The 12,416-nt window shown below is 32.1% G+C and overlaps 1 protein-coding gene across 1 annotated transcript; it reads left to right on the top strand.

Moving 5' to 3' along the window:
- The first annotated feature begins 2,255 nt into the window (after window positions 1-2,255).
- On the top strand, window positions 2,256-11,483 carry LOC141827847 (putative tRNA 2'-phosphotransferase). Its single transcript, XM_074715178.1, has 6 exons — window positions 2,256-2,329; window positions 9,514-9,568; window positions 9,655-9,777; window positions 10,217-10,273; window positions 10,359-10,495; window positions 11,237-11,483. Exons 3-5 carry the CDS (start codon window positions 9,717-9,719, stop codon window positions 10,487-10,489), a joined length of 249 nt encoding a protein of 82 aa, XP_074571279.1. The 5' UTR covers window positions 2,256-2,329; window positions 9,514-9,568; window positions 9,655-9,716; the 3' UTR covers window positions 10,490-10,495; window positions 11,237-11,483.
- Window positions 11,484-12,416: the final 933 nt, after the last annotated feature.

The following is a 12,416-nucleotide window of genomic DNA, read 5'->3' as shown; positions in this document are numbered from 1 at the left end:
AATCTAATTGAAACCGAGTTAATTAATTCAATAAATTTTAATTTAAATACTTATAAATTTAAAAGATAATTTATTTTAAATTTTAAAAAATAAAATTAATGAATTATATTTATTAATTTAATGAATTATTTTAATAAAATATTTTATTTAAATATATAAAAATTTATTTTAAATTTTAAAAAATAAAATTAATGAATTATATTTATTAATTTAATGAATTATTTTATTAAAATAATTATTTTATTAAAATATATATAAATTTATTTTAAATTTTTAAAATAAAAATAATGAATTATATTTATTAATTTAAGGAATTATTTTAGTAAAATAATTATTTTAAAGAATTATTTTATTAAAATATATATAAATTTATTTTAAATTTAAAAAAATTATAAATAAATTATAAATATTTTTTATATATTATCAATTTATTATCATCATTAATATTATTATTAATATTATTAATTTATTTTTTATTCTAAAATAAATTTAATTAAGGGTAATATAATAAATGTTAAATTGATTATGTTTTATTCCCTCCAAATAAATAAATTGAACCAAACAACATTAGGTTATGTTTTATACCCTATAACTTTAGTTATTTGATTACTTGGTGATCACATAACCAAGGTGATGTATGATAATTTGAACCAAATACATCCTTAATGTGGTCCGACCCTTTCCTGGGACTCTGCATTGGTGGAAGCTTCATGCACCGAACTATTTTTTTTCTTTAAAAGTTTAATTGGTATGTGAACCCTAGTTCATATTCTAATTGTGATTTTGGCTAAATAGTACCAAATAAAAGTACTGCAATTAGTACACATGCAAATTCTTTGAAAGGGAAGCAGTTTGATTAAAAAAAACCTTGAGGTCTTTGATTCTGTAATACTCTTTTGTGATTAGTACGGGGAATGTGGTCTTGTCCGGAGTTTAATTGTACCATATTAATAGATAGAGAATAGTTGGCTTCCAAATTTTTTTCAATGCAAGACTCTAGGTTTTGGAACCTGATCCTCTAATTTTACTGCTTCTTGACGATATGAATCTGGATTTGCATGACGCTGATCCTGAGTTTGGTCATTACCATAAGACTGACACAAAAGACTTTCATTGCACCTAGTGAGGTAGGCCAGGCACCTTCACCTCACATTGCTAAACCCTTGGGTCCCTGATATGGAGTGAGGCCGCTCTTCACCGGACTAACCGCCGGATGAGCCATGATCTAGATCTAACCATGTGCTTTGAATCTTAAAAAAAAAACAAAGGAAATAGGGGAGGCTTGGACCATGAGGGACATGGCAGCCAGACCATGAGGGACATGGCAGCCGGACCATGTGGACATGGCAGCCGGACCATGAGAAATGGCAGCCGGACCATGAGGGGCATGACAGCCGGACCATGAGGGACATGGCAGCCGGACCATGAGGACATGGGCAGCTGGACCATGAGAAATGGCAGCCGGACCATGAGAAATGGTAGGCAAGTTTCCAGTGGTCCTTTGTTTGAGGGGGGATTGTTGGGTTGCAAGGGTGCAAACATAGTCCCACATCTAAAGCACATGGAAAAGATCATGGGGTTAAAAGGATGGAAAGTATCTTCATTGGAATGAGGCCTTTTGGGAGAGCCCAAGAGCAAAGCCATGAGGGCTTAGGCCCAAAGTGGACAATATCATGCCATTGTGGAGATACAGACATCCTTTTGGATCCAACAATACCCCCCTCTAGCCGGTCCAATCCGATCCAACACCTCATTTGAATGAACTAGTCTGTTTTGTGTTGATTAAGCCTCCTACATAATAATGGTAGCAAATCTTAGGTAAACCTTTGGTGGTGATGTAGCATGAATGTGCTGGTGGGCTTGCTTGGATTTTGGAACGAGGAGAATGAGATCAGATCTTGCTCTAGGAGAATGATATTTTGCATGGAATAAATATCACAATCACTATTTTTATCCTTTACTTTTGAAGTATTGTTCACTAGTTCAGAAAATTATTGAGACCACTATTGAACTAGTATCAGATACTTTAGCTTAAGTTATATCACTTTGTTTCCATCATTAAAATGATTTTCTTTGATTGAACTGGTATCCTTTTCTTTGACCATTAAAATAATGGGGTTATTCATCTGTTGTATAATGAATCTTTTATTTCATGCTCAACCTTATGTAATAATGGATTTTGTTTTGAGCTTACTGGTTCAATCTTGATACATGCGATATGTGGCTCATTTAAGAACAGGCTGTCAAGAGGGATAATAAACAACGGTTCAGCCTTTTGGAGGAAGATGGGGAGCTCTTAATTCGTGCGAACCAAGGACACTCTATTGGGGTAATTTATCTATTTTTTGTCATTCTCTTTAGTGTACATGTGATCTATAAGTCAGCTTGAAATTTAGAAACTTTGTACAATAAATAATTAACTTTATCTCTGAGGTGAATAATATATATTTTATGTTAATTTTTGAGGGAACGATGTGAAAAACTTATATATTTAAACCTCCAATATGAGGTATGAGAAGAATTTTGAAAGGAGAACCATGCCATAATAACAATTGCATCCACCTTCTCCTTTATTGATAACTACCCAACAAATATATAGCTTAAATTAAATAAATATATTTGTTAATTATGTAGGATCGTGTTGTGCGCTAGAAGAAGGGGTAGGGTGGTGAATAGTGCTCTTAAAATTTAAAATCAATTTAAAAAGCTTTAATATTGTTTGAAAGATTGTCTTGAAATCAAGTTTGCAATAGAATATAAAGTTGATTTTTCAATCTTAAGTTTAATTTTGAAATTAAATGTGTTTTTCAAAATTTTGTGTTATTGAACTAAGTGCAATAGGAAGATAAAAAGAATACAATGATTTAGGCAAATCACGCTTTGTTAAATCACCACTATACTTCCTCCTTTCTAAATACCTTTCAGGAACATTTAAAATAAAACACAGAAAATCAAGAAAACAACGTAAGAGAGAAGTAATAATAATATGACAATAGACAAGTAGCATTGCTCGTAGAGAGCTTCTAGATAGAAGGATTGAGGACTTTTTATATGATTTCATGATGAATTTTGATTATTTGTTAATGTCTTGGATGAGCAACAAAAGCCTCTATTTATAGTCGCAGTTTAATATTGATCTAGTCGATCCACTTGTCCATTTTGGTCAACCAATTCAAGAGATTGTTGTTATCCGCAGTGTCAATTATCTTGATTTTGATTAACTAACTTTGTTATTCTGGTTGACTAGCCTATCTGGTCGACCACTTTTTGCATATTGGTTGGCTAAATTGGTTACCACGTATCCTGCTTCATCTAGGTCAGCTGCTAATTGTCTTCTGGTTGACCACTTTGCACATGCTAGTTAACTAAACTGGATCGATTTTGTTGTTCAAATTTTATCTTCTTGCTTCGTTGGCTATTGATTGAGCAAATGATCGACTAACTTAAGTAAGTTTCGAATTTTGATTTTTCTCACTAACCTTGTCTCTGGGCATGCCAATTGCTGACCGAGCGAGTGGTCAACTAAGTTTACACACATGGTCGACCAAATATGACTTTATTAGTTGATTGATCTTCTAATGACTTTGTCATGTGGTATACCACTTGTTTCCATATGGTCGACCAACTTTGAATAAATCAGAATATCTTGTTTTATGTCGAAAACTATCGTTGGTCGGCTCATTTTAGTTGATCACCTTAGTGAATTTGGTTGACTAGTTTAAGATAAAATTGAGTTTTTTGAATGTTGACTTTGTTTATTGACCACTGCTAATGTGGTTAACTAAGTCCTGAAATCTGATCGACTAAGTTTTTATTTTTTGAATATAGAATATTTGAGATAAAATAATTAGATAAAAATGATAGAAAAATAGAAATCATTTGGATCAACTATGATTATGGCTTAAGAAGCCAAATTTAGTTGACTATTTACTGCTCAGTTGACTTCAATCAATTGCCTGTTTGACTTTAACTTCGGAACTTTGGTTTCTTAGTCAAGTGCCTTGGTTGTAAGAGGCTACTCTCGTTTCAAAATAAAAATTGCTCTCTCACAGTCTTCTTTGTCAAAATGGTCCTTTTTTGGTATCTGATTGTCCTCAACCTAGTGGGATTTCTTACTTGTTGGTATATTGTCGTCCTTGAACTACCGAAACTTCTTGCCCTTAAGTATTTTCTAGAACCTCCGGGACTTCTTCCGCTTGTTAAATGTTTGGTTCGTCTGACCTATTTGAACTTTTTTTTTACTTGTCAAATGCCCACTCCTTTGACTTCTCCTCCTCTTGTATTGCTCCTGTAATGTACATGTCAAGTTTTCTTGTACTCTTGGCATACTGGTTAGATTATACAATAACTAACTTTAAATTCCTTGCCATACATCAAAACCCTAATTCAATTACTTGTTGTTTACTTGTGCCAACAAATTATAAATTCTTTTATTATAAATAAAAAAAAATATTAATTATAACACATCAACTCAACTAATACTACAATTTAATTCTTACTATTATGGAAATTTTGAACTTACAAAGCGATCTAAAATTTATATTTAGTTTTTTTTAATCTATAATTTAAATAATTCTAAAATATCTAGTTCTAAATTAATTATATAAAAAAATTAAATGGTAGATATAAAAATCAGTATCAGTATTAACAAAAATATCTTTTACCAGATTTTTTTTACATTGACTAAACTTATAAAAACATAAAAATTATATAGTCCTAGAGAGATTGTAGATTAATTGCAATCTAAATTGGTTAACAAGTTTAATAGAAAAGTAAAAAATTTTAGGCATTATTATCTAAATTTACTTTATAAAATATAAAATGACAATGAAATCTACAACTTTTTAATTCTAACATTTTCTAAGTTAAATTTTAAATTAATTTAAAATAAATGTTATTTTAAAAAATGTATTATAATTTTAAATTTATGCAAATATCACACGGGTGAAAAACTAGTTCTTACAATAAACTTATATATGACTATTATATAAAGGATTGAATGTTATGCTAAACCACCATAGACTTTTACAAACTTTTTTTCTTTGTCTAGACATGGCCATTACAAATCTAAATTGAAAATTTTGTTTAATTTCCTTTTGGGATGTTGCAATGTCTTTGCAAATGTAATTTCCTTATGATGAATAAATAAAGTGAGGGAGAATTTACGTGTGCTAAATAATGTCTTCAAATAGTGTTTGCAAGTAAATGTATGTGTTTTAATATAACTTGTAATTATATTATTTGGGCACTTGCAATTATTGTGACTTAAAAATTCTAGTTTAAACCTAGTTAAAAGCTTTGTATGCAAGTCTTATAAATTTTCAAATAGAGAAACACAATTTTAGCAATGAATAAAAAAATATTTTTCTACATTGTTATTACTTTTTTAGGTGAGTAGTTTATAATAGAATCATTAGACATTTATTACAATAAGTTTTAAAGGAGAAAGGAATATCAAAAGTAATATCAAGTAATTATACCAATGTGATATGAGATATGTAAATTTATTACTAGTGTTTGAGCTGCTAAGATTATGGTAGATGATTTTCCACAGGTCATGTCTAAGTCCCTACTTCTTTCTACTTGTACTAGATATAATAACAAATAAACCTTTTTGGCATATGTTATTGCAGATGATAATTGAATTAGATTCAAGGTGAATTGTGAAGAAAAAGTTTAGAAATTAAAGGCTGTAAGTAGAGCAAAAAAATGAATATGTAAAATTAAGTTTTAGTAATAAGAAAAGAATCAGTTGAAAATGAAGATGGTAAACATGAAATCCTAGTAAACATGAAATCCTCGTAAGAGATTCAAATATCTTAGACCCATTGTTCAATAAGAAGCAATGTTGATGAAGATATCTTTAATAGGATAAATAGAATGTGTCATTGAAATGGAGAAGAGCATCTAGAGTTCATGTGTGATCATTGGATACTACTCATACTAAAATTTGAATATTTTACAATTGTGGTATAATTCCCTGTACTTTATAGATCAGAGTATTGACCTATTGCTAAGTAATACGTATAAAAACTTAATGTAGTAGAGATGAGAATACTAAGATGGACACGGAAAGCTATTAGAAAGGATAAAATGGAAATTATGAAAATAATTAAAATTCTGATAGATTAGAATATGAGAGAAAATAGGCTGAGATGGTATTGCAGTTTTTAAAGATGACCAGTAAATTTGATAGAAAGCTAACTCTATTAGGCTGGAAGGTATTAGGGGTAAAGAGAGATGCGAGGGATAAAGATAGATTATAAATAGTATTAATTGATGAAAAAAATAATATAGCTTTACAAAGAGCTTAGTAGATGGATATGATTCTTGTTGATTTCAAATAGATGATAAAGATTTTTTAAGTTAATAGTTTGACTTTACATGACGTTCACTAGTACTTTATTGACTATTTTAAATGAAAGATTTCTCAAGCTTATGTGGAAATCAAATCAGATAAGGTGTTCGATTGATTTTTCTAAAATTTTGGAGTATGATTTTATGAGATGTAACTTTACTTGAGGTCTAACTCACATTCATGAAAAATGGTAATTAAATGTTAATTTTCTTCCACGCAGTGTCTATCTGGTTAAAAATTACCCCTTGGCTCTGATTCTTATTGCATATTCATTAGGGATCTGATATTTATGCCCTAATAATGTGAGATTATCATTTTTCTGAGGTATGTCTGGTGGCACACCATGTGATGTGTAGGTTGCTAAGAAATGCCATTAGTCACATCAAATTAGCCCAAAAAAGAACTTGTATTTGCTCTACATCAGGATCATTTTCTTAATTAATTAGTAACTTTAGTACTTAAGGGAGCTTGCAAATGAGGTATGCTATATAAAATGATGTATACATATTTAAATACTTGCTTGGATTTCCATTGGATAAAATCAAGTAAAATAAGGATACAAGAAGTCAAATTAAGTTTTATCACCCAAAGATATATTAAGGTTTTTTTGAAGATCCTCTCTTGGTAAGAATTTTCATGTTAGTCAAAAAAGTTCAAGTGTAAGCCCATGAGAATAGAATGCTTTTCATGAATGATGCAACCCACATTATTGTTGAAATGACAAAGAAAGTATATTTTGTTATTATCTCTGAAAGCTTGGCAACATGTGCATGCAAGGGCGGAGTTAGGATCTTGGCTTAGTGTAGGCAACAATATAATATAATTAATAAAATAAAAATATATAAAATCTTATAATCATAAAGCACCACAATTTAATTACCTTACAATTGTTCTTTTCGAGTCTTCATATTTTGAAACCTTTGTACAATAGTTTCATCATCAACTATTAGAAATATATCTTTCTCTACATAAACAATAAGACTATCATTCATCCAATTGTCACTTATTCTATTGCGCAACGTGTCTTTCACAGTTCTCATGGCAGAAAATACTTTCTACAATTGCAGTTGTAATCAATAGAATTAATGTCAATATCAAAAAGCTTATAGTCCAACGGACACTTCTTACTTTTTTTTTTGACATAACTAACTTCGTTGAAAAATCACTAAGGCTTTTTAATCCTTGAAATGTTTTGTTAGAATGCATATCACATATGAGTTTCAAGTTGATCATCCAGTATGAGGAGATCAAATCTTGACAAATTTTATGGATAAAACTCAACTAGTTGCATTATTTTTTTCTTGAAAAAAGCCAAAAATGAATTTTGTAGACCCCAACAAACTACACAAAGGAGTAACTCCGTACCTGCCTTTGAGAAATGATCATCTAATTCTTGAAGTTGTATATCAATAATATGATAGAATAAATCTAACACGATAGTGATGCAAATTTGTCACTTATGGTGGATTACGATGGGGACGATCATGTGGTGCCTAACGTGTGAACATATCATCTATTTTGAGAACATCAATATAATGTTGCTGACAAAAACAGTGAACCTTTTTAAAAAATAAATCTCAATCATCATCTCTCATACTTTGGAGTCGGTATTTGCATACTTGTACCAAATACATTGCATTCACAATATCTTGATCTTTCTTTTCCCTAAGATATGTTTCATCAAGTGTAGATTGAATGCAAAATCAAATGAAAGTATTGACTCTAATAAATTAAATGCCTTAATTTTTTTGATCAGGAGAATTGGAATCATTTTCTAAAATCATTTCAAGCATATCACTCTCAGCAGAGAACATAGAAATCAAGCTGATCAATGAATTGTAATGTGACCCCAACGACCAGCGTGTATCCCCTGCATGTTGAAGGGTAGTTTCTTGATTAAGTCCCTGACCCCTCGAAAACTCACCCCTCTCCAATGCCTCAATAATAAAATCTGAATGTTTCTTCTAAAAAAGATTAGAACATTCACAGGATGATCCAACAACATTTACCACATCACTAATAACATGAAAGAAATTAGAAATCGGAAGATTTTTCTTAACCACAGCTATAAGGGCTAGTTGAAGCCGATGGACAAAACAATGTATGTAAAATGCATATGAGTTCTCTTTAATTAGTGCGTTTGGCTGAAGGCAACACAATGTATGTAAAATTCACAATGCCTTAACAATTTGTCTGTTGCTGCTGTGGCAACGGAGATGGTCTTGCTAGATTTGTGATATGAGGTGATGATGGTGGTGGAGGTAAGGTGTTAAAAGTATATGGTAGGCCAATCATTACACCACTAGAAGGCTGAAGGTATTGTGTTGAAACTGGGTACATGTTGAATTGTGTCTGGGATGCTGAAGGTGTGGGTACATGTTGAAACCGGCCCAGTGTGGGCAAAGAAGAATTAATAATTATTTTATTTTAATTTTTCTGGGCCCAGTGTGGGGCTGCTCGCACTGGGCCCATGTAAGCTCTGCCCCCATGTACATGAACAATTTGTCCTAAGGCAAGGGCTTCAAGAGTGACAGCTTAGAGCTAGAGTTAGTTTGGTACATTCTAGCTTCTTTTTATATTTATTATTATTATTTTTGTAAAGTGGAAAAACTCTTGCACACCAACACCAATAATGTGTGTATCCCAACTACTTGAAGTTTGCTAAAAAATATCCTTCTTTATATCCATCAGAAATCATATTTCTGTGTGACTATTCCTCAGTGCAATGCATGAAAGGATTATGATAGGCATGAGGTCTCAAGCCTGATGTTTAAGAACCACAACAAGCCCACTGATTAAAAACGTACTTCTTTATCTTCTTCTCTACTTCCATCAATTCTAAAAGACAAGAAAATCTCACTCCATCATCATAGACAACTGAACTCTTTCGCAATTACATTTTTTGCTAGAAAGCCTACTAGTGACTCTAAGAAACATAATCTGGACAAATATGAACTTGAAGGATCTAGTATGAGAGGCCTACTAGTTTTGGTTTTGGGTGGGCAAGCTGAATAAGTGCATCCATGCTTTTCTACTTAACAAAAGCTAGTTTTAAGTTTTTCCCCAGTCTGGATGCTATATCAGTTAACACTGTCTATCACATGCTTTGGGTTCTTGCCTTTTACTTGTTTGTTTTTGTTTAATTCTTTTGGTAGACTATCAGCTCAGAAAGTCTACTGAAGCCAATCGTATCAGCCGATCAAGTTCCAGGTAAAGACAATAAACATAATGACCATTGGCTTTTATTGTAAAGATCCTGAAATTATGAACCAACTGCTAATTAATTTACTATACAGTTTGTGTTCATGGAACTTACAGAAGAAACTTGGATTCGATTTTACAATCTGGTCTTAAGCGAATGACACGGCTACATGTACACTTTTCAAGTGGTTTGCCTTCAGCCAGAGAAGTAATTAGTGGTATGCTCAAATGAAAATTTTCTTGCTCTAGTGTTGCAGTAATTTTGTTTCTTACTGAAATATTTGGGCATGGGGTATTCTATTGTTTGGACTTGCCATTCATTTCAATGGAAGTGTTGTGGTCCTGTACAATTCAGAAGTACCACGAGAACCATTTCTTGTCAACCTTCTAATCATGAGACACCAAAACATTGAAGATTTCAGACAACTTTTGAGCTTGTTGTGATATATCCCTTTATTTTTATATTGGTGAGATTCTATGTATACATTCAAAATCTTTGAATCCAGCAAGTTTGTTTTAGGCTATCATGGTCTTTCCTGTCACTTCCATAGTAATTGGTGTGACGTGTGATATTATAGTTGGGGTTTTGTTCATTGTTTTTCTTTACAGCTTGCATTGTTATCAACACTATTACTATTATTGCCTTTGTCATCTCAGGAATGCGACGGGATGTCAACATCTTGATCCATTTGGATGTTAAAAAGGCATTACAAGGTAATCCTTCATGTCGCCTGAGGCTTATTCTGGGTCCTTGCCTTCAATCAATGTTTTGACAACATTTGTTATGACTGATTCACAGAAGGAATGAAACTCTACATTTCTGATAACAAAGTGATCTTGACTGAAGGCTTTGATGGTCATGTACCTGCCAAATACTTTGAAAAGATAGAAACGTGGCCTGGGAGAGAAATAATTCCATTTCAACCATAGCTTTAGGTAAACATTATCTGTCTTATCTTTTTTTTTTTGTGATTAAATGGAATATAAATGGTATGCATATCAACTGAGAGAGAATTTAATGAATTGTTAACTATATATTTCTGTTTCAGCTTTGTGTTCGTTGAACTATTTTAAGTTGTTATTCAAGTGGTACCTACCCAGAGAATACTTGCTTGATAGCTGATCCATCCTATAGATGATGCCTAATTAGTTTTATCTAATAGGCAAAGACTATTCGGACTGGAAAAGGCATATGAGAATTTCTTTCAAAATAAAATAATTCTGAACTAAGTGCTTATGAACAAGTGAGAACTGAACGATTATGTAATTTGGAATCACAGAAAAGAAAAAAGAAAGAATAAAGAAATAGGAAGCCATCTAATTGATACTTGCTGCCTCAATTTAGGACAGTGAAGTGCCTTTATTGTTCACCAAAAATGATAGATGTGTAATCATTACAACAAAATTTTGATAGTCTGTTATTTAAAGGGCTGGTAATACTGAAAATGGCCATCGTTTAAAATCTTTTCAGAAACCTGTGACATTTTATCACTAATGAGTCTGGTGCATCTTTGATCACAGGTTAGTCTGTTGCTTTGTGACTAATGGTTGTGGATGATATTGAATTGCCAAAACGAACATATAATTTTGACCTTTTGTGGAGTTTTGACAAATTCCTCAAACGAAATGCCTTTTCAGATAAATTCATACCTTAGAGTTTGTCTTTTTTCTCTATAGGTTGATCTGCAACCATTATCGATTGACAACAATCATCAGCGGGATCCAATTCTTCAGTTGCCGACTCAACTGCTGACTCCAATTCTCTCAATCATGCTTGTCATGTGATCACCAGTATAACATCTAACACTTGAGATTGCTGATTTATGGAATCCAACAATTATTCCAATGTAATTAAATTGATGGGGAATGAAATAGGAAATAAATTCCTTACTTTGGTTCATAAATTAAATCATTTTCTTTCCTATGTTTGGTTTTTAGAATGTTATAAGTAATAGATAAAGAATAAATCTCCATAATGATGAAATATACCTTTATGTAACATGTAATGGTTTGCCAATCCCTTCGATCAACTCAATCTTCATTGCCTATTTAACTGGCCTAACCTGATTAGTCCAACCTATTTGGCTCATCCTTCTCTCTTGGTCTATCCATTCAAATTGTTCTGTTTGATCTGCCTTGCTACTTGTCTGGTTTGCTGGCCCATTTAACTCCTTCAGTTTGCTCAAGCTACCCCATTCGCTCGGTCCTGCCCCTCCTAGTCTCCCTTGACTAGTGTTTCTATGCATCTTTTAGAGATTTGAATGGACTAGGAATAGGATCCTTTGGAGAACGGAATAGTCTGGTTTGTTGGTTTGACCAATTCACTCGGCTCGTCCACTCTGCCTTTTCTTTTTGTTCATGATGCTGTTTATCAAGGTTGATTAAATCTAGGAGCAATGAACATGTTTGTTCAAATCCTGGTATTAAAGTTTCTCAAGTAAATGTAAATGAAATCAAAGATTTTGAATGGCTGAACTTTCTGTAATATGAAGAATTAGTAGTCAAGTTTGATATTTGCTCTATGGGAATTGCTGTCATGGCCTCTCATTTGGATAAGCTGAATGGCATTAATCACTGAAGGTGACGAGCTTACTTGAACACATTTTAATTAGGGATACCTAAAATTTAACTTAATCTGTAAATGTCATTATGTCTTCAGGTTCTTCTTCAATTGCGATTCCATGTATGTCAGTTTTAGGAAGTGGTTTGAAGACCCTAAATCAAAAGGGTTGATTTTCTGACTTTACTAAGTAATGAAACCATTAAAAATGATTGCTGTAGTAGTATCATAGCCACTGTTATATTTGCTGCCTTATGTCGTTGTTTCAAGGCTCGCAGAAGTTACTAGGATTTGGGG

This window comes from Curcuma longa, chromosome 4, assembly GCF_044706935.1.
Source record: "Curcuma longa cultivar G26 ecotype Majalengka, Jawa Barat chromosome 4, ITB_CL_G26_1.1, whole genome shotgun sequence".
Lineage (NCBI taxonomy): Eukaryota > Viridiplantae > Streptophyta > Magnoliopsida > Zingiberales > Zingiberaceae > Curcuma > Curcuma longa.
The sequence above is the reverse complement of the archived record's forward strand: the minus strand, read 5'-3'. Positions and strand labels throughout refer to the sequence as shown.

Bases quoted from the DNA above. Each gene is read 5' to 3' on its own strand.
- LOC141827847 (XM_074715178.1), top strand. From the start codon at position 9,717: ATGACACGGCTACATGTACACTTTTCAAGTGGTTTGCCTTCAGCCAGA. The intron at 9,778-10,216 runs GTATGCTCAAAT...TTGTCATCTCAG, and splicing joins AGCCAGAGAAGTAATTAGTG to GAATGCGACGGGATGTCAAC. The intron at 10,274-10,358 runs GTAATCCTTCAT...ACTGATTCACAG, and splicing joins TGTTAAAAAGGCATTACAAG to AAGGAATGAAACTCTACATT.